The following is a 23,191-nucleotide window of genomic DNA, read 5'->3' as shown; positions in this document are numbered from 1 at the left end:
TACAATCCCAATTAGATCCTTCAGAAATGATTTCTGTACCAATATCTAAAGTTTATGTATTTTTACTATGATGCTAATAAAGATTCGCGTCATGTGTCACGAAGAATGACCTAAACGAGTCTTGCAAACCTTATTCACAACTGGCAACGCACCGTATAGATGCCGATACCGGGTGAAAACGTGACGCGAACGCTGATCGTTCTCTACTTTCTGCAAAAGCGCGAACGATTTGTCTACGCCGCCGTGGCCATTGCAGCTAATATCGTTTAGAGATACGTGCCAATATCACTAAAAATACAGAGACCACAGAATGCGTAGCGGTCCCCGTGGCGGCTCGCGTACGAAATTAAATCGCGATTAAAGGCGGCCGAAGAATAACGAAAGTAGTTGGCCGGCGACAGAAACGATTGCATTTGTACGATGCGTTTGACGGAGACGTCGCATCGTTACGAACGTGGACAACAAATTGTCCGGATACCTTGCGCCACCACTGTTCGCGTCTGTTACGAATGCGAGGAAAAAAAAGAAAAAAAAAGATTTGCCGCCACTGGACTCTTATTATTCAATGACATAATACGAACAACGATAAGGAGAACGTACAGCATAAACGCAGCGTAAACACGGTACAAGGAGTTTAAGGTTTATAGTTTAGGAGGGACAGAGACATATGGCGTGAAAAATAAATATTGTTGCGCGAACGCAAACCTGCAATTATATTTACCATTTCGAGGGCGGCCAGAGAAACGAGCACACCGACGCGCGAACTCATGACGGAGATCAACGCTCCGCGCACTGCTTGCGATTTACGAAATCGATGATGTTTGGAACGAGGTTGAATGGTTGTCGAGGGGTCCCGAACCCGTATTAAACTGACATCGCGTTGTCACAAGTCTCGAATAACAAACGTGCACCGCGCGAAACCGAAATGCTCCAAATGACAGCGACGAGAGACACTAGCATACTGAATAAGACGCCGCGATACAACCTCGACGAATGGTAACGACCGTTGCCGAATTCGCCCGACGATCGCCGAACGCCATCGGCCATCTGTGTGTAACTTGGACCGTCGGACCGAGTTTGTGATCAAATGACGTAATTTTGGTCTTTTTGTTAACGAATTTTTATTTGTTAAATAAACTGCGAACCGCGATAGTGTACTCGTATATATTCTTATGAAATTGGAAACGTCAAAAGCCTTTTAAATATACGACTTTGATTGAAAATTCTAAGCGAATCGAACTTCTTTAGACGAGTTACCAATTTTTAATTTTAATAAAGATTATGAATGAAACTTACATATATATCATTAACGATATGCTACGTTCGTTTTGTAAGTAAACTATTTAAATACATCGATGATACAGCAACGATTGCTATGACTATGATAACGCGATTATTTTGAACGCGTAGACGTTATGCGTTTCTTCGTGTATTTTACACTGTTTCTTTTTTTACTTGGCTAACTAGTTTGAGATGTTTTTGTTTACTTCTTATGACGATGATTTATGCCGCATAGCTCGTTTTAACTCATTGTCTGGTATAACGAGGCTCGCGCATACGCGATTCAAGGATCAGAGAGACACGAGTGCGCATTCTTAATACGGAGTGTATCTATTTGTTATAGCGGATTACTATTCTTGATCTCACGAATAAATCAGTGTAACGAAAACAGGAGCTTCATTACTTAGCACGGATGCTTGGTGACATATCGTGCTCCTCTTTCATATTTTGAAATAGAATGCTATGTAAAATTAATATAACATTCGTATGATATATATTTTATGAATTTGATTTATGGATTTGAAATATAAACATACCGTTTAATTTAAATCACTTGAAATAATTAAAAGCGTAATTTGAACAGGAAAGAAGTGTAAATTGAACAGGAATTACCACAATGGTTGCGTTACTTCTGAAAATAACTGTTCTGTCGAATGTCGACAATATTCAGCTACACGTGCGTTCATCGAATAATGGATGAAAATAAAGACCGACGTTTGAGTCGGGTCGAAATAAATTTATCTCCTTTTTAACGACTTCGTTCGAGACACTAGTTTCTTTTTCTACGACATCTAGTCTGCGATCGTGAGTACAGATTTGTTAATAAGGTAAAACGATGTTATATTTAATGTTATATTTGTTTATATTTAATTATAATATCGACTATAAAAGCGTACTGTATTTAATTCTTCAAAAGCTACAAACTGCTATACGACTTGTAGAGATATTAACCGTTTGCACTCGAGAGGTGACTCTCAGTCACCATTAGGTTTCACACAAATCTTCAATAAATCTACAATACTACGATACCAAATCTACAATACCTAATGTTTCTTTAGGTTTAATTTCTTTGTAGCTCGAAGTGTCAATAAAATGATCGTCGGCGAGGTAAAGGCGACCTTATTCTCAAATCTAGATAGCTTAGAATTCATGGCAATAGAATGTTATGAAACATCTCGAGTTGCTGGTAAGTATAATAAAAAAAAAGGCCTCGAGTGCAAAGGTTTAAGTTATTCAAGTACGCGAGCCTCTAATTGCAGTATCCCTCTTCCCACTCATGCTTTACGTTTTTACTGCCCCTACTTTATCTCTGGCATAATCGTCCACGTTTAAACTCTAACGATCAATGACCCTCATTTGTCAATGTAACGCAACAAAGGACGTTAGCACGTAATTACCAATGATCTACTAGATCTTGAAGGTGGTATAAATTCCTGTGGACGTCAACCAGTTTCTTCAAAGGGTGCTCGTTACAATGCACCGAGACCTAGTCTCTGCTAAACTATTGCCAGCATCCGAGACGTCCACCTCTTCGTTTAACACGTTGATCGCCATGTCACCCACGCGTGGGTGACAGTGCTTTCCACCGAAGAACTAACAAAATTAATTCCGAATCACAAGCATCAAAGGAAATGAATTTAAATAAAATTCATGAATTTTGATGAAATTACAAGAGTAAATACGACGATAAATGTTTGATTATGCAGTCTCCGATAGTTTAAATAATATTTCATTTTAGTAGAAACTTTAAAGAATGTTTGTTTGGCAGTCAACGTGTTAACTCTCTGTAATCTCTAACAGAAGTCGCGGAGCTCGCGGACGTATACGAATTTCGCCAGGGCGAGCTGGGGACGCAAGGTGGTCGGCTAGTAGGTAATTTTACTTAGACTTTTCTCGTGGCAAGCATCCAGGACGACGCGAGCACTTTTTTCGAGAAGAGATGCGCGACGTCTGTTATCGCGGTCGTGGTCAGGGCACCCTTAGCTTACTTGTCGATGGTAAGTGCCGTCTGAGCTATTTAAATCTCGATTTCTACGGTGAAATTTCGCTTTGAGCGTCAGCCAGCTTATCCTCTATGGATCGCTATCATCGTCAATATTAGACGATACATTTTATGCACGCAGAGGGACGAAATTAAAGGCCTGAAACTTCTATATTAATAGTTATACTATAATCGACTTTTGTCCCTGTTCACCTATTAATAATAAGGTTCACGTACGATAGTGTAACGGGATCGTACATATATTTAAATATAATTATTTATATAGAAGATTCATTATATCGCATGGATACTTCCGTCCTTAGCTGTACATACTATCATTGGGAAGATCACAGATCGTAAATAAATCCTGTTCGTTTTCACTGGACGCTGTTTTCTCTGAACATCCCGTGATTCCGTATCAATAAACCGTAGAATCGTAAAATCCTTATGCCGGTGCATCAAATCTCTGAGAATTTCAAGCATCTTCCGCGAGCAAAAGAGAAACCAGCGCTGCGGGTGTTTTGATTCGCAGAAATGTCTGGTTTGATTTATTGCAGATCCTGTCGCGTGCAAAGTTTGTATTGCATACGTGTATCCAATTCGACTGGAAAAAATTGATCGAGTCGATGGAACTCCGACGATGGGACGTTCAGCCGCAATCGTTCATGAAGCTTCAACGAAGTTATGCGTGAAACTAGAGAGCGTATGGGTCAGAAACGTCGACAAGCGTAACTTGTTCGCGAAAACAACTTTTTAGTCACGGATCTTTTAGAAACGACCGATAACAGTGGCAGGCTTTATTCGGAATTCTAGAGATCTAAAGAGTCCGTAATATAGGAACTCCTTCTTATTGGGATTCGTATACTTGTAACCAGCTATTCACGGTATCCTGCTATTATCCGAGAATGATCGTCGACAGTGCAGATCGTTTTACTAGTTTTGCGAACCATGGAAATAATGGATCCGATCCTCTGGATGAATACAACTCAATTCTGTCTTATGTAAACGAAATTATTCTCGTTGGATGATATTAAGAGCAACCTGTTGGAAATATAAAAAAGGATTATTAAACAAAGTGGAGAAAAGTTTGGACAGGACCCTGGGAATAGTACTAAATAGAAACGAATCATTATTTAAATGAAAAAAATCTTTTTGTACTTCTGCGTACTTAATTCTACTCTGTAAGGTCAGCGAGGGCTCACACGCTAAAAAACTCTGGCATAATTCCAACATTTTAATACGCTTTTAGAGTACTCAAATATTTTGGATATATATTAGGTTGTCTGGAAAGTTCGTGGCAATTTCTAAGAAAAATTCAAAAACACGTTCGAATTTTAATATATATTTATTGGACTACGTTGGTGGCATTTTGTACCACAACCTTTCTACCTTTTAAGGGATGTATACATGTTATTTGTATTCAACCACTTCGATATATTCAGACCTGTACCACCTACCAAAAATCGACATGGACTTCCCGGACAACCCGATATTACCTACAGTCTAAAGTTTCTATAGATTGAACGATCTGAACGGTCGCGGGAAATTATTGTAGAAAAATCTAACGTTATTAAGTAAAGAATATGCGTCGTTATCACTGCTGGAGGCATTCTTGTTAATGTTATGCTGGCTACATTCCAAATGATGAATTATTACTTGTCTCGTCATTGCAGTTAGTTCTGCGTGGTCCTGTCCTGATGCTATTATTGACGATATTCAGAATTAACATTAATCGTTATAAAAGATATATCTGGTAAAGGTATACCGTATATCGGTATCGGTATCGATACATCTGGATTCTTCCATGTAAACCTTTGTATTCGAACAACTCGACAGTACTCGACAAGTTAGCTAGATTTTATTAGATTACTTCTACGGATGCTTGTTCCTTAAACAACTCAGACTCACTACGAAAATCAGTCGAACGAATTCCCACTTACAATTACCATTTTCAGCTCGACGTCGAGTCTCCATCTTCATCGTCGCATCTTCGACGCGCACATCGAGCGCCGCTGTACTCGAATTAAACAGACGACAATGTTTCGGTGGTTATTGCGCACAATGTTCGAAAATTACAAAAGCACCAGTAGGTTCAAAAGTCATCTTCCTTCTTTACACATACAGGTCGTTATCGCGCGATAATTAACTCGTTCTACTCGAACCGGGCCTCGATAAGCCGGTTTTCAAATCGTGCACACGCGATACGAAACTTCCGGTGACATCGAAAGAGACGCGCGACGATTTTTCCTCGCTCGAATAATTTCGCGTTCGCCGTAACTGGAGCAACGCGATCGAGATTCTCGATTCTTGGCAGACGACAAACTCGGGGAAACTGGACGCGCGCACGCAGCGCCGCGACTCCGTCGACAATTGTCTCGATAAATGATATTTATTGTCCTCGATTCGAACGACTGTTGTCGTACCCCAACATTTGACATCGGATAACTTAACAACACTTAGCGCGCCGAAGAACGTCCACGAAAATCGCGAGACGAAAGAACCCGTGGAATGATGCAAGAACGGCTCTGTTGTTGTATTTTATTGTTTCACAGGCCACGGCGTGGCGTCGAGTGCGTCCCATTCGAGCGAAACCGAGAGAAAGGTGCTTTTGAAACCAGAATGTCCTACCTACTAATGTTTCCATTCGGTCAGTGCTTCCCAACAGCGTTTTTCTTTTTAGAACCGAGATTTCCAAGGACAGTTACGAACACCGTGCGTTATATCGCTATACGCCATGAATCACGTAATTAATGCTTTCGTTTGCATATATTTTGGCACCAAGGACGCGTAAACAAAAGATTCGTCTCCTTCCGAACCCGATGCAAGCACCACTGTTTTGGGTCATTGCCTCGAAGGTATAAACATGATCGTGCACACGTTCGTTTCCGCGTGAAACCTTGACTCAGTTCTTTACACCTAACGCGCTCTTTACGTAATTAAAAGTAGAAAGGTACGGCTTCCACCGATTAATTACACACTCGGTGAATTTATAGTGCAAAAAAAATATCGAGGAGAATAAATCAAGATTACATGGTCAATGATGCAGATGCATGATGTTTTTTTTAAGTTTGTTAAACAAATCTACGTTGGCGTTGGTTTGACAAATCGCGAATAGATATACATATTTACGATACAGTGGATAACCGTGAGTCAACGGAGCAACGAAAGTGAGTGACGCAATTAAATAGAATGCGGAGTCAAACGGTACAAGGTTAAAGCAGACGTAATTTGATGTATTCGCACATTAAGTTTGCTTTCTTTCCGTAAAAGGGATACGAATCTTATATCTTGTATATTATATTTAATTTCGATTAATGATCGAACTACAGTGGGTGTTGAATGTATTCGTACACCGATCAATTTCCCAAAAATACTTTCTGAAATTGTAGTTTATTAATTCCTTTTTTTATAACCAATGATATTTTACATATTCTCGGAAGTCTCTAAGGTAGATATAGTCCAAACAACATTTACTAGTCGATATAATTTGTGAAATTAACAAAAAAATGTGAAAAGTGGGTAAAAGTATAGAAGCAATAAGTATTTGGACGATTCTTACGACGAACCATTTACAGCAGAGTTTGTAACGCAAACGCATTAGTTTATTGCTCCGTGCGAATTAGAAAACATCAAATCTCCAGTAAAGTACTTTTAAAAATGGCTCTAATAGAGGAATGAGGAAGATCCCACTTCGAATAACTAATAATTTAGTTAATTTAATGCTTAGAAGAGTTGCCATAATTATAAAATCAAAAGGAAATCCCACGAAGGAAGTATATATATATATTATATGCAGATCCATATATATATTATACGTAATATAATATTAATATAAATTTCTTTTCTTTAAACGAAGTTTTAAAAATTAAACAATTATGCGAATACTTATTGGTTCAATATTTCTATCGATTGTTTTTTTCTTGTTAATTTCGCAACTTGCATAAATAGCTACTTTTTTCGTGGTATATTAATTCTAGAGATTCCCGAGAATATGTAGAATGTCATTGTTTACAAAACATAAATTAATAAATTGCAATTTTGCGTAGTTTTTTTTGGAAATTGATCGGTGTACGAATACTTTCTACAGCCACTGTAACTATACCGCAAATATAAAGCCACGTTGCAATCTGAAATTTATATATACACACAAACACAGAGGATATGATAGCCGAACGAAACGACTGAGAACGATAAGAACGCGTACAGGCATAACGAAAAGATGACACGACAAGAACTCGTGTGTTCCTTACGTTTCCTTCGATGCGACAGTGATCGTAACGGACCACGTAATCAAGATGCAGATCTTTTTCATAGTATCTACGTAACTTAGAACGGGGAATAAACGTAAAAAGAAATTACTTACTCGATACGTCCCCGATAATCGGAGAATTCGTTCAACTTCGATACCGGCGAGTGAGTCCCGTTACGCGGTGTACTTTCTTTCCAAAATTTGTGCCGGTACAGGACGCCGATAACGTGTCGTTTACAATGGATCTGCATTCTTCGACACAGATGCAACCGACGGTTAGGTTCGCATGGGGCCACGTTTCCTCCTCGAATTTCGAACGGCAACTAATCACAAAGACGTCCACTAAATCCTCGACTTTCTAACGGAGAATCATGCACGAAAGAACGAACCACTTTTAACATCCTACGCCATGATTAGGCCGCGCGACGCTCGAGCGAGAGATCGATCGAGGTCGAATGCGCGCGACAGTCAATATTCGCCTGGTAACATCGAAACCCTTCGCTAGATGGCGCCACCAGTGCATCAAAACAGCCGACACAGTTTTAATTTCAGACCTTCCCCACCACCAACGAACAAGCGAACTCTTATAATAGAATTATGGATCTATATAAATAAATCAGGGGCTCGCGAATCCATGCGAACCTGTGTGAACCCTTGAAATTATCGAGGTTATGATATCGACACGCGATTTAAAACAAAAAATCCAATCAACGCCTCGTTGGTTACAAACTTCGTACACGATTCAGGATACCAAGCAGAGATGGGCAAAATTTTATTCCGATTATAAATAACAGTCGAAAACATCGTATTGAGAATCGTTTAACTCGAAATTTCATTCAGAACGTACAGAAAGCTCTCACATCTGGATACAAATTTTGCCCATCTCTGAATAGCCGAAGGTTACGTTTAGCTCGAAATCTCAATCGAGCGACGGTGCGACGGTTAAGTACGCGTAATAACGCAAATTAAGCGGTTGTAAAGCCGACTACCAAACGTCCGCTACAAGTTTACTCACAAATTCGCGCGCATTTCACGTTGCCCACTTTTATGCTGCATCGTTCCCAATGTAAACTGCACTCCGCGGAAGAGGAGGAGCTCATTTCGGTGGAGCGTTGAGTATCTTCAGGTGGATCGTCGGGGAAGACGATCGAGTCGATGTCCCGATCGATTTCCGCTCCCCTACGGGTGAACCTGTGCGCGTTCGAGGAAGTGGTGGGGTGTCGAGGCACGTAGCGCCGGCATCGAGAACAGCGGTGAACAGAACACTGCCATTCTTTGGTCGTTGGTCATACGCGGAGCATTCATTTTTAGTGAAGAATTGGCTCTCGAACTGGAGCGCGGTCGCGGTGACCGCACGAGATACCTGTTGCACCACAAAGTAAGCCGGCAACCACAATGTTCACGCGTTTTCCGAACGTCCAGACCGTGTCGACGATTTTATTTACTTATTTATGTGTGTGAAGTTAGCCCCGCACTTTTCGAATTTTTAGTTTTTCTTTCTTGTGCCGTATCGTGCTATACTTGTGCTGAATTGTGCCGTAAATAAGAGATCGGTGACATCAATAACAATTAAGAAAAGAAATAAGCTGTCGGCAAAGATCAAACAATATGTGGGAACTCCGTGATAAATGCACACTTTCAATCCCGAGCTTGTGCATTTATCGAGGTATTACTGCACACCGCTAACCGCGAGCGCGTGCGAATGCGAATGCAAATTCCTGACGTCTGATTCCTAACGTTGTCAACGTTGCGATATCTGGCGATCTGACGAGATTCTGTAATTAGGAAAAGTCGTTGTGCTAGTCTAGCACAATCCGGCGCAATCGAAGAAAATTCGGAAATATCAACATTTTTAATCACCGCCGATCTCTTATTTACGGCACAATTCGGCACAAATATAGCACAGCACGGCGCAAAAAAGAAAAACTCAACATTCGAAAAGCGCGGGGCTGTCAAAAATGTTGTTTTGTTCAATTTTCTCGAGTACGCTTTGACTTACAGAGTCGCGGTTCACGGCACAATTCGGCACAAATATAGCGCAACACGGCGCAAGAGAGAAAAACTCAACATTCGAAAAGTGCGAGGCTAACTTCGCACACGTCACTTATTTGTCTATTTAACCCCTTCATGTTCAATCAGAAATTCAATACGAACCAAGTTTAGACGATTTATGCTGCCATCGCAATATCACCTGTGCGTTTGCCTAAAGTTCAACTCTCGAGTTCAACGTGATCCTTCGATGAACAACGATACAGAGCGATTCATTTTAATTTCAATTTAATCAAACGACGAACATTGAAAACGGCTGCATCAAAAAGAAATAGTTCGCTAAAGATAGGCACGAAGAGATCGAACGAGTGGACATCCCTTGTTATAATAATAAACAATTGTCGCGTCGAGTGCGTAGAAAGCATTAATATACGAGACAGGGTAACGGATCGAAGAGTGGTTTCAAGTGATTTACGAACGTCGCATCGTATTTGGTTTGCCAAGTGAAACTATCATTCGCGGGGGCTTGCGGTTCGTTTGCAAAGTGAAACAATCGGCCATTGGTTTTTGTTGACGTTGTGAAAGAAACTCGACGGAGTGCTGCGAAGACACTCGTTGGTAATATCGTATTCGTACCTCGATGCGTGTTTTACGGTCGATGAGCGCTCGGAACACTCATTGGTAACTCGTACCTCGATGCGTGCTTTACGGTCGACGCGCTCTCGAACTCGTTTCGAGAGAACCTTGTTCGATTGCAACACATTTAAAAAATTAGAAACATTTTCTTTTCGTTACGCGTGATATTCTACACTGCTTACGTGCTTCTATTAATAATATTCGTTGCAGTGATCGTGCACTGTACACCGTGGTTAACGGAATAAAAAAGTGCTGTAATCGGTTAAAAAGTTGGAGTGCTGCAAATTAGTTAAGGGACGAGTCTGGTCCAGCTAATGTATTTTTCTAATGCATATAATTTCCAGATATGATTAATTTTTGTTGTTGAAACTTTGTTTACATATAAAGGATACGTGGAGCCCTTGGAAAACATCTGATAGGTAAGATCAGAAAATTTGTTTCTTTAGTAGGTACGTAAAATGCGTATGAACCTCAGTTTGCAAACGAAAATTGTTAATTGCAAAAATGGCGGGAAAAAACGTGAAAATGAACGATACATGTCGGCCGATTTTTTGCGATAACTTTATGTTATAATAGTAATTCATTAAGAGTCGAGGTTCATAAGCATATAAACTCAATTACCTTCGATTTAAACGTTGAATCAAGTGTATCGGATAAAAAAAAAGACCGAATCCTTTCCTTGCGACTACTACATATATCTATATATGTATACATTCGAATCAAATCTATACTGTCAAATTTTCTTCTTTGAACGTCCCTTTACATGTAAAAAAAAGTTTCGATAACAAAAATTAATTATATCTGGAAATTATATGCATTAGAAAAATACATTAGCTGGGCCAGACTCCTCCCTTAAATATCATCGAACACCGTTTAAACGGGGCGAAAGTCTCTAGCCACAGGATAGGTACAACGTTGAAAGTCTCACGAGTACCAGAACTAAAGCTAATGAATAGTCAATACTCGGTGTGATTCAAAATGTAAATATTCACGGTATATGAGAGCTATTAATTCTTATAAATGAAAGGTGTCTTAGGTGACCACGCACTGTTGATGATTTGCGGTTGTTTTGCGGTTGTTTTGCGGTTCTTGCACTATCGCGTTGTTGAACTTGACGCGATATTCGTCGTATTATTTTCTCAAATCGAAGCAATGTTGATCTGTAAATCGATTTTAATTATTAGGTCGTCCCAAAAGTTTCTTTCGTTTTATTAATAAATAATATCAGTTTGTCTGGAAAGTCCGTGCCGATTTTTGATAGGTGGTACACGTGTGTTTATATCGGAATGGTTGAGAACAATTAACGTGGGTGCATCCCTTAAAAAGTGAAAAGGTCGTGGAACAAAATGGTATTTATATAATTCAATAAATATATATCAAAATTCAAATGTGCCTTTGAATTTTTCTTAAAAGTTGCCACGAACTTTCTAGACAATCCAATACATACACGACATTTTACGTCTAATGTTACATTATTGAATCGTGTACGATTCATTTTGCTCCATTACTGTTACAACATCAACATCTGAGAAATTAGATTGTCTATTTGTATAAACACTGCCACACAAAATGATTGAGCGCAAATTACGAAAGAAACTTTTGGGACGATCTAATAGTATAGCAAGCGATGGAATAAGTATGCATACAATGCAACTATTCGCACGGTTTTATTTTACGTCGTTTGATTAAAATATGTAAGAGGTTCGTGTAAATACTTTGATGACACATAGTTCGAAGTACATGCAGCACGTAGGCGCAAGATAAAATTGCAGAATTAAACTGATCGAATCGGTATGCTATCTGATAGACTTGAGACACACGTTTATATTTGTAACGAGGTTCTAGACATATAGCATTTGTCTAGATCGGATTACTTTTAGATAAACGTAAGCATTGTATAATATCCACTGTCGTTTTCAGGATATACATATAAATACGACCTATATACATAAACACATTGGCATACCAAAGTTCAAAATAAATTCTTAAGTCATAAAACGAACCAGAGATCGACATACATATATAAGTATTTTGTAACCGGTTTATTTGCATTTTTGGGACGCCCGAAATCGTCGAGAAATGCAAAAAAGAAACATAATTCATCGACCAGCAACACTTCCTCTCCGTTGTATTCAGTAATAAGGAAAATACGAAGTAAAAAGTTGAAAGGAGGAGGAAAGTGTTGGGTGCGCGTTGCGACGCGGTGCCTCGGGCGTAAAAGACAACATGCTCAAACCTGCTATCGATTTTAGAACTGCGAAATAAGAGACGACGGAGAAGAGGTAGAACGCATTGCACGAGAGCAACGACTATAGAGGAAGGACCATCGAGCAGTGGCTGTACCGAGAGCAAGAATGTCGAGATCACTGAATTTGGCGGACGACCAGCGATTCGCGTTGATGAAAGTAAGTAACCTTCGATGAATCCATCATAACGGATGCGCGACCGCGACTGCGAAGGTCGAGGTCAACGGAATTGGCATTCAGAGGGAAAAGCTCGAGGATGATTCTCATTGGTTTCTTTCTCTCATAGTTGCTGAAACAGTGCAGCGAGATAGCGTTCGACGAAGTGCTCTGCATACGAATTTAGAGTCGTTTCGTGGGATTGAACGATGGAACGCTAGATACATTACCGATAGTAAACGAGTTGGTATCTCGTTGTTGCCGTCCTGCTGCGAAACATAAATTCATTCGACCGTATAATCCATTCGCTTCGAGGATAGGTGACTTTGTATAACTCCGACTAGGGTCTTCTTGGATCTGTCAAGTACTGTACACCTTCGTGAAAAGTGACCGTACTCGAGCAGATGACTTTCCGATTCTCTAAGTAGGTCGAATATTCCCTGGACACGGAATGCAAATTAACCGATTAGATTTACTCAGAGGTCCCGACGAATTCTCCTCGCTTGTTAAAAAAGTAAAAGTTTCATCGAGAAGATACAGTAGCATAGCTGTACAGGCGCCGCTATTGACACCAATATCGAGTTCCACTTCTTTCGTAATTCAACCAAGCAACACCGACTCCGTATTAAGCACATGTGTCGCGTACGAGTTCTGAAACTTGGTAAAGGAAGAACGTACGATCGAGACGCGCAACAAACATCCAGATGCAGTGTACGAGCGATCACGCGGAATAATGCAAATGTTCAGGGAAACTGTGTGTTTCACACAATGAACCGACGTTGGTAACTTTCCGGGACATCCGTGGATTCGATTTCATTCAACGTGAAATATTTTTGCATTTAAATTCCTTTTTTCCAAATGGAAAAAAGTGTCTCAAGACTTTGTTTGGTCGCAGTAGAAATAGGTACAAATGAACGTTAGTAGGTTTGGTATCAACTCGAGGACCTGCATGGCAAATTTCAAAACATGGAAAAGATCACAGAACAAAATGGACGATACGAACGAACCTTTTTGGCCAACCTACCACAATCAGAGCTGTACGTCGACGTGTACCTCGATCGCCAAAGATTCGATGTTAGTTTCATCGAACGAGCGCGGTTTTCGTCGTGACTCTCGTCGCGAGAAACATGTCATTAGTCGAAAGATTTCTCCCGCTGAAAATCACTTCATCACGCGTCGAGGTTCTGCAGCACCTTTCGTTTTCGCTAGGCGATTTCTTCCTCGAAGCTACGTCTGCCGGCAGTTAACTTCTCCCCTCGTTCAACGTGAAAGACAGTTCCTACAAAAGTTTCCTCGGTAATCGATAGAGAGAAAGAGAGAGAACGTTCTCTTTGAGTAAAACGGCACTTTCTTTACACCGTCCTTTAACGCGCGGTTCGCAACGTGACGCCGCTAAAGATTAGGCTCGGTCGTCGACATACATCCTGGATTTCGAATTCCATCGAACTAATGGTTTACACGTCGCTAGGTAAAAGCACGGTGGCCACGTTCAACGCTCTGTCCCGCCCCCCAAAAAAAAACTACGCTCTCTTTGCTTTTTATTGAATCGCTATAACAAATCACTGGACTAGGTTCAAGGAGGGTCACTCGTGTGAAAATCAACTACCAGTAATTGCCTAGATAAAAATGTGATAATAGGTGTTCCGTTATTCTGGTTTTCGACGGTGAATGAAATGGTGAAAAATTAAATTTGAAAAACAAATTTAGGAAACAAATTTTAACGTACAGAAAATTTCATACGAATAATTTCGTTTTTTGAGGAGTTATTTTATTCGAACGAACCCCATGAAATTTTCCAGATAGTGTCGGATACGAGGCATTGGTGTCCGCGTGGACCATCATTTTTTAGCCGACTTCGAGAAGGAGGAGGTTATTCAATTCGGCATATACAGGGTGTCCCAGCATCGGTGGTACAACCGAGAAGAAGGTGATTCTATATGAAAAAACAAATCGAAAATAAGGAATAAAATTTTGTCATTTGAGGTTTCGTTCTCGAGAAAATCGATTTTGAATATTAAGCGAGTACGGGTACACTTAACTATCGCCTAGAATAGATGGATCTCGATACAGACTTTAAATTCGCTCTAAATCCGTAGACAGAAATGAGTAATACAGCGCGTCATCTTGATACTAACGATGCGAGTACTACTTATAAGTGTCATATGTATAAACATACATACGACTCGTATCGGGATCCATTCATCTAAACTATAGTCATGTGTACGCGTACTCGCTGAATATTCAAAACCGATTTTCTCGAGAACGAAACTTCGAATGACAACATTTTATTCCTTATTTTCGATTTGTTTTTTCACGTAGAATCACCACCACCTCGGTTGTACCACCGATGCTGGGACACCTTGTATATATTTTCTTTTTTTCGTAGATATCCTAGAGAATTGTCGCTGAAGTCCTTAAAGAAGTCCCGAAATAGCCGAAGCTTCGAGGTCTGGAAGGTAGACGAACGCCGAGTGTCTTTAACGTTCTGTCGAAGGAAAGAGTAGGGTACGATCAAGCATGCACATTTTTAATCGCTTTGTTTCGTATTGTGCGTGGAGCATTCGGAAGTGTCACCCAGTTGTAAGGAATACGATTAACCTTTGCGAACTGCGTCGTGAACGATTAAAGAGCGACGATTACAAAGTAACAAAAAAAAAAAATTGACATTCCGCGATGTTGCGATTAATTCTATTTTGCATTTGCGATTGACGACACGGCGCATATTGTTTGACATTTAACGCATTCTCACAGCTTTGGTTATAGTAAAGCTTGATTACTGGTAAAGATCAGCGTCTAGCTTTGTCGACCAGATTCGCCTCTGTCGATTATGTCGAAAAATCTTTAAAAAAGAAAACAAAGGTACGCTTGCACCTCTCCGTCGTCGTATTGACTTTATGACGTCGAGTTATTACGCTGGAATCTGAGTCCATTACTATGTTACGCATTTGTTAAATCGCTGTAGTCCGTACCATCCTGTTGCATAGTCACAGTCTGTAATAATCTGTAATAGACAGACTTCGGCTTTGGTATTTCGGTTCTCCATTGTGTGTGCTAATTTGGAAAACACATGCAGAACGTATGCAGATATACCTCATAAATTAACCGGACAACGTTCAGATTTCCTTTCGCACGAGTATACATATTCTGTCTATGTGGAATACATAAACGTTATAGATGAGTAACATCCGCGATCTATCGATACTTTACAACTTTTTGCCGCACTTATAAAGTTTTAATGTACCCGAAGGAAAAACTGCGGTACACGCACCTTTGTGGACGTCACATAGTCGTGACTCCACAATATTTTCTCTGTCGTCACGCGCGTTCTTCGTGAATCGATGCAAATATTTATTTCGCTTTTCTTTCGTTGTCAAACGCAAACTACAATTATTCGGATAGACGATCGAGAGTCATTGCGAAAGAGAATACTGCTTGCGCTATCGAATATGTACACAATTTTGCTCGTGTTCTTTCGAAGCTCTGCCATCGTATTATTTATTTTTAATTCCACTTCTCATGGAAAAAAAAATTGGTTGCGTCGTAAATTGCACGATTTTAAGCGTTCCTCGCCGAACATGGCATGGCATCGTGCTATCGTCTAATGACCAATTTAGGCTGACACAGAAGCGAGCAATTTCGTTCTTTGAGCTCGCCCATCCGGGAATGGAAAGATTGCGAGGACATTTTGCAATTACTGTGATTGTAAAGATCCTGCGAGCAGCGAGAACGGACAATTTCGCCGTGAGCCTCGCGTCTTGTACCTCAAGGATTCTCTTCGGAAAGGAAAAAAAAAAAAGAACCGGTTCCATTGAAGTGAAGTAATCGTTGCACGTATCGTTCGATCGTCTCACCTTTGAATTTTTTGCCTCCTTCTCTTTGCATTAGCCGCGGACGCAAATCATGCGCGCCAGTTCTGTTTTAAAATGCAATCAATCGCGGTGACAAACTGGTTGGCCTAATTCGCACTGCGAGCGAAACGTTCATTACGTACGAGTACGTTATTAGATTGTCTCGACGATAGACTTTATTAACTATCCAAAGACACATGTCGCTTTCAGATGAAATATAATTCACACTCGTCTCATGGTATTTGGAGTTGGGCTAAGTGGCCTAGTTGGACGTGGCGAAAAGTTCGCGTGAAAGTAAACGCAATCGGTTTTATGAACGCCACGGAAACGAAATGGTCGAACACTTATTTTTCTCCTAATCGTAAAAACGCTGAATTGTTTCGCGGAAGAATAGTTTTCGCTAATCTTGGATGGAACGAATTGCGGTAAATTCTTCGAGGAAGAAACTGTGCAGTACTATGGGAGATCTTAGAAACACAACGAGGATTGTAGTGTACACCAAAGTCGTGGTGTAGTTACTACAGTAATTCTTCTGTAGTGTAATAGCACTATTCCGACAAGACCTGATATTTTATAGTTAAATTATAAATTACTGTACTATAGTATATATTTCTACTATGAGCTACTACTCTATAGTAATTAACTATGATGCGCTGACTATGTGCTAATTACGTTGCATCATTTTCGCTACTTTAACAGACTAACTGTACACCGTGACCCTGTAACTATACTCGACAATATAACTACAGTAATAATATAGAATTGTACAGTATAATTGCAGGCGTGTAAGTGATTGCGATGCATGCGCGTTTTGCAAGGATATGGGCGTTACGTAAACGAGTAATCCCTGCAAATTTCTGGTTTCAGTTTAGGCGGTCAGTTCAAAACATTTTGCAACCGCATCACGACGATTACTTTCTACTGCGCTGGCTAAGAGGTATGAATACTTGAAATTTACTGCAACCGTTCGCACAGTTTCCCAACGTTAGGCGCGTTACGCTATGCGTGCTCGAACCGAACTATCGCTTTTATGCACCATTAAGTAATTCACGTCCACTTATTTCATTCCGATCGGCACCGTCTCGAGATGACTACTATTTTCGCGTTATCACGCGTTATCCACAAACCATGCGCGTTCGACATCGTTAGTTTCACCGGACAATGTAATCGTTTTACAAAATTTTTTCACCGTGCGGTATCGAAGAGGTTTCCCCTTTCGATGAATAATAAGAAGTTTCTCGGTCAACGGTCAAGGAATAGTAACTTCGTTCAAGCATTGGCAATTTCCATGGAATATCTTTCAATTGTGAACATTTATTCGCGGTCGATCATCGTCAACGAGTAACTATACACGTACAAGAACTCGCATAATGACGTATCTACTCTGTATTCGAAATTAAACTTCACGAAGTCACGGTTAATATTTTAACGACGAATGCAGACTTTCGTGGAAAAAAGGTTTAGTAGTTTCAGGAAAGCCGGTATCGAAGTATAGGCAGTCGTTCGTACGAGCAGTTCGGACAAGTTATCAACGATGTTAACGTTTATTTTTCTTTTTTTTTTTGTATAGAACCAGACTTGGAGCATTTAAAAATCGACGAGATCATTGCTGGCATAAAAATTTAACGCTGGATCTTTCAACGATTTTAAACTTTGATGAAATCTTGTGTAACGTGTACACTTATCTCGAATTTGTTCATGATTGAAAGATACTGGATTGCATCGTATCAACGGTGTCGTTATCTGTTACACACTTTGCACGTTGTTATCAAAAATTTGACGTCGAGACAAGATTAAATAATATTTTTCTTTTATTTACACGATACTTATTATTCCGATGCGATCGATTAGATGAAATCTCAAGTATGAAACGCGTTGGATATGTAAAATTCTTTGATGTCTCGTGAAAAAAAATATTCAAAGAGCATGCGTTTCTTTTTTCAGCCAGAAAATGGGACCCAGCCGCCGCGGAGAAGATGCTACGAGATGTAAGTGTGTTTTTAAACATTCAATTACGTATTCGAACCGCGTCTCTGCTTTCAGTTTCATAACAATTACATAGGAAAGCTGTTTGTATTGTGCATTCAGTTGAACAGTTAGCTTTCAAAAAAAACATGCTACGGCGAACGAGGACAGTTTACTGAAAGTCGACAATGCTGTACTAATAGAATTGTTTGAGTACAATAAGACTTAATGCTTGGCTTGCAAAAGCGATAAAGACTTTAAAGTATACTTTTACTTCTATTTACTAAAACAATTTGTCTCATTTGTACAGTTTAGATTAGATAACAACCGCTCTATACATTCTATTAGGTTGTCCCAAAAGTTTCTTTCGTAATTTGCACTCAATTATTTTGTGTGACAGTGTTTATATAAATAGACAATCGAATTTCTTAGATGTTGATGTGGTAACAGTAACGGAGCAAAATGAATCGTACACAATTCAATAATGTAACATTAGACATAAAATATTGTGTACGTATTACTTATTAATAAAGCGAAAGAAACTTTTGAGACAACCTAATACTTGCATCGGTTAAAATCGTGCGGAACCTTAAATAAAATTCGTCCGAATGTAGCAAGAAGAAGAAATTTGGAGGAAGAGAGATCATTCATCTCGATCAGAGTAGCTTTTTGCTGTTTATACTGATATCTACTTCCTCCTAAATCGTGTATATGGAACGTACTCTTTAACGTTTCCTAATCACCAGTTTAGAAAACTTACATCAATCATAGATTGAACGACAGCGGTTGAAACCCGACGTACAAGTTTAAATTACATTTAAAATTGAAAAACGAAACCGAAAATTGTTTCCAACCATAAAAATAATTCTCGAACCTCAGGAGCTTAGGATCCTTGCCAATTCTGATTCGCGGAAATAATGTTAGAATACCTTTGGAATGGAAACGTGTATTTCTCCCGATTCGTCGATAACAGAACTAACCAACCGTTAAATAAAGCATCGAGATGGTTCGGCGATCAAGCAGAAAATTACCTGACGGAAACGATGCGTAAACGTTCAATTTACACTTCAGTCCAAAGAGCGCGGAGAGAGTGCCGCGAATGAATTGTTTAACATATAAACAACGATGATGCGTTTCGTGGTTTGCAGATCGTCGAGACACACTTTCGTTTCCACGATACTTCTTCTTTTCTATGACGAGCTTGTTCGAAAGTTCGACCTGTAATCAATCAGGAAGCAACGTGCCTCATCCCTCCCCAGTTTTAATTTACCTTTGCTCGATGATAGATTACAGATTCTTGTTGCCACGGGTAAATAATTAGACACGGGTAACGGGTAATTACAGACGTATAAAGAATGAAAATTGCACACCTTGCTATCGACAAAGGCGAGATCAAAAAGGAATCCTCTTCGAAGAGTTCCCTCGAGAATTTATGTCTCGTTTTCCTATCGTTGCAGCCGATTGTCTTTGTCGTGAATTGTTAGTTTTCATTCTCAACCTCCCCGCCCCTCAACTTAAATGTCACCTACTCCGTTCTAGCATCATTTTGCAAACTTAATTACACCCTGAGAAACAGCGAGAAGAGTGTCGAGCAAATTGCTTTCCCGAAAGAAGCGGGAAAGAAAACGTGCGACTAAAATAAGGAAGCATTCATTGTGGGATCACGGTGTCGCGTGCTTTTATGTTCTCACTGCGCGTATAATGACTATTATCGGGCATCGTGCGTATCGCTGATGCGATTGTAAATGGAAGCGATTAAGTAGAAAGAAAATATTTGCTTATGCTATCTGCTCTGTGAGCACTTTGACGGCGGGGATTGATATTCGTAGTAAAAGAGGAAAAGAACGGAAAGAAATTTTTTTTTTACGAAAGGTGATTAATTGGATATTAGAGAACTAAGACAAAAAAAGCATGTTTTAATTATTCGCCTTTCATAAAATAATCTCTCTTTCCCGACTTGTTCATTCTTTCATTTTTATAGCGATTTCGGCACTTGTGTCGAATAAACAACCATTCCATTAGGTTGTCCCAAAAGTTTCTTTCGTTTTCTGCGGGCGTTTGTAACAGGATTTCTGTAATGTTCGCGACAAGTCTCGCGATAATCGTGGCTAGAACTTTTTCGTTCCACGAGTCCATACGCGTTTCGGCTATTGGTCAAAGCACGCGACGCAATCGTTGACACACGAAAACTTTCAAAGTTACTACATACTTTCTTTTTCGATAGAATAACGGATATTGCGATGCATTAGTTGCAATCGCGTTTTCCTTTCTCTTCGTAAACCGAAGTGGGAATTAAATTTCACAACCCCGCGGATGATTATCCACGCCGTTTCGTTTCTAAACCGAATTTTTAGAAACGGGATCACTGGCCAGTGAAAACTATTAACTAGGTCTTTGGGTGTCCTCTGAAAAGAGAATTTTTGGAGCGAAATTTATATACAACGTTCGTTCTAATCGACGTCTGATTAAGTCGCGTACATGTACGTAAGCACAATTATTTATCGTTTCGAATTCTTTTTAATTCGCATTTCTTTTCCACAGTCTATGGAGTGGCGGAAACAATGGGAAGTCGACAAATTACCCGAATGGGATCCACCTCAAATTCTTAAAGATTTTCTGCCTCATGGACTATGCGGTTTCGATAAGGATGGAGCGCCAGGTAAAGTTTCTAGTAAAGTATAATTTCTGAACATACAATTATATTGTATTTTCGACGTGTTAACTAAAAGCAACCTTTTTCGCAGTGATCGTTATATATTTCGACGCGCTGGACTTGTACGGTATCCTGCACGTAGTTTCGCGGCGGGACATGATCAGAGTCACTATACAATGTTTGGAGGAGTACCTGAAAATAACTCACGAACAAATGAAGAAACACGGCCCTGCAGCTGGCGAGGTGGTCGTGATTTTCGACATGCAAGGATTTAATTTGAGGCAATACCTGTGGAGGCCAGGTAAAACCACGCTGTTCGCTATTACGCAAGCCTTTATACAACTATTTCGATCAAAAGGCTCTTTTCGAGCGGCTAAATTTCCTTTGGTCCACAAAAACAGATCATTAACAGGCGATTACATAACGCCGCGATATTTTTTCGCTTACGAAATTTATACTTCGTGGAATGATCGAATACTCGCGCGATTTTTGTCCGTCGCGATACTATTCCTTTCACATTTACTTTTGCGAGCTCTCCACTTTTTGCAATGTCTTTCGTTCTCTAACAGGAAGTCGAGAGAATTATTTTTTTTCTCTCGACATTGATTCTGTTATCGCTGTTGCGCACAAATTAGTACTCGAATTTCACGATGAACAAATAAAAATGTGATTATGTCTACCGAGAAGCTAACAGCAAACTTCTTTTTCAGCTGGAGAAGTCGTCCTCACCCTAATCCAAATGTACGAAGCCAATTACCCCGAGATCCTAAAGACCTGCTACATAATTAACGGTAAATCACCGACGCGTATAACGCGTACGTTGCGAAGCTGCGGCTTGTATTTATAATTTTTTTTTTTTCTTTACTTCCAGCACCTAAAGTGTTCGCGTTAGCGTTTTCAGTCGCGAAGAAATTTATGAACGAGTACACGTTGTCGAAGATTCAGATATACAAGGCTGATCCGCCAAAGTGGCAATCGGCGATATTTTCTAATATCGAAAGAGATCAGGTGCCAGCATTTTTTGGAGGCACCCTTACCGATCCAGATGGCAACACGAAGGTTCGAACGAAGGTAAAGAACTTTGGTCGAATCTCTAAATCCACGTGTTTTATAAATAAAACAAACATTCGAAATAGTTATGATAGAATACAAAGTCGTATTAGCGAATCAATCCAGAATTTTAATTGAATTCAGATTTGTCTGGGTGGTAAGATACCAAAGGAGATGTATGTAGAAAATGTGGACAAGGATAAGCAACAGAACGATTTTACAACTGTGACAATTCGAAAGGGTGGAAAGCTGGTGCTCGATATGTCAGCATCAGAAATGGGATCCTTATTGAGGTATATGAATTATTCGCGATAGAGTGATTTCTATGTTCCTAATCCGGAATGTTTTTAGTTGGGAATTTCGGTCAGAGGACCACGATATTAAATTTGGCATACTGAAAAAGGATACGAACGGGACGAAAAAGGAAATTGTTCCTGTACGACGAGTAGCTGCTCATCAATTGGACGAAATTGGAATTTTAACTTGCGAAGCACCTGCTACATGTGAGTAAATAACTTATTTGATTGGATTAAATATGTAACGATGGAGATGACGTATCGGTAATTTTATCTGTTTTAGATTCGGTCGTTTTTGATAACAGTTACAGTCTTTTAAGAAGCAAGAAAATTCATTATTCGGTACGAGTTTTACCACCATCGGAATCGCAAGAAATTACGTCAACTACTTCATAATAAAATGGTTGCTTTCGATTAATACATTCCTGAATGTATTATTAGCCTATCAGGAAAACAATGGTCTTCTATTTCTGTTACTGTTCTTTTTATTCATATTTTATCAAAATACCAAAAATCATTCTACGAAAGTATATTTTGTTATATCAATAAATTTTACATAACTAACTTATTTGTACATTTCTAAGACTTTCGTTTGTATGTACAATTGTTCGATTCTTCGATTGTATTAAAAAATGTTATATGGTATTTGTAATAGTTCTAGTTATTTTTATTACACGTGTAGAGAGTTTATACATGCATCATAGTTAAGTGTGTACATGTTTGTAAAAAGAGGGAGAATGTTTTACCAAGGTTTTTAACAATAAAACAAACAATTTTATAGCAAACAACTTTGAAAATAATACTTATTGCACAAGACTTACAGAGTTGCTTGTTTTGGCTT

General features: G+C 39.5%; 2 protein-coding genes across 7 annotated transcripts in view; one reads left to right on the top strand and one right to left on the bottom strand.

The window, feature by feature from the left end:
• LOC128881152 (calcium release-activated calcium channel protein 1-like) overlaps positions 1-8,724 on the bottom strand; it is a 16,986-nt gene extending 8,262 nt beyond the window's left edge. The window contains exon 1 of one of the 4 annotated variants that reach the window (XM_054131925.1): positions 8,527-8,724. In XM_054131925.1, the coding sequence (XP_053987900.1) occupies positions 8,527-8,611 (85 nt within the window). In that variant the 5' untranslated portion in view covers positions 8,612-8,724. Of the gene's footprint in view, positions 1-721; positions 993-5,202; positions 5,445-7,625; positions 7,948-8,526 lie in introns of those variants that run through there. The other 3 variants (XM_054131929.1, XM_054131927.1, XM_054131928.1) reach the window with 3 other exon arrangements.
• Positions 8,725-8,741: 17 nt separating this feature from the next.
• On the top strand, positions 8,742-22,995 carry LOC128881146 (SEC14-like protein 2). Of its 3 annotated transcripts, none has more exons than XM_054131908.1 (11): positions 8,742-8,889; positions 12,389-12,541; positions 17,254-17,323; positions 18,331-18,374; positions 20,893-21,010; positions 21,096-21,305; positions 21,715-21,795; positions 21,876-22,075; positions 22,199-22,347; positions 22,406-22,557; positions 22,634-22,995. In XM_054131908.1, the coding sequence occupies exons 2-11, from the start codon at positions 12,491-12,493 to the stop codon at positions 22,744-22,746; spliced, it is 1,188 nt and encodes a 395-aa protein (XP_053987883.1). In that variant the 5' UTR covers positions 8,742-8,889; positions 12,389-12,490; the 3' UTR covers positions 22,747-22,995. The 3 variants fall into 3 exon arrangements, with proteins under 3 accessions (XP_053987883.1, XP_053987884.1, XP_053987885.1); XM_054131909.1 differs by lacking the exon at positions 8,742-8,889 and adding an exon at positions 11,088-11,102; XM_054131910.1 differs by lacking the exon at positions 8,742-8,889 and adding an exon at positions 14,925-15,043 and having other exon boundaries at positions 12,401-12,541.
• The last annotated feature ends 196 nt before the right edge of the window (positions 22,996-23,191 follow it).

This window comes from Hylaeus volcanicus, chromosome 8 (genome assembly GCF_026283585.1).
Source record: "Hylaeus volcanicus isolate JK05 chromosome 8, UHH_iyHylVolc1.0_haploid, whole genome shotgun sequence".
NCBI lineage: Eukaryota > Metazoa > Arthropoda > Insecta > Hymenoptera > Colletidae > Hylaeus > Hylaeus volcanicus.
This window is presented reverse-complemented; position numbering and strand designations above follow the sequence as displayed.

Coding starts and splice junctions, on each gene's coding strand:
- LOC128881146 (XM_054131908.1), top strand. CDS start 12,491: ATGTCGAGATCACTGAATTTGGCGGACGACCAGCGATTCGCGTTGATG. Junction 17,324..18,330: donor TCTACTGCGCTGGCTAAGAG/GTATGAATACTT, acceptor TTCTTTTTTCAG/CCAGAAAATGGGACCCAGCC. Junction 21,796..21,875: donor GACCTGCTACATAATTAACG/GTAAATCACCGA, acceptor CTTTACTTCCAG/CACCTAAAGTGTTCGCGTTA.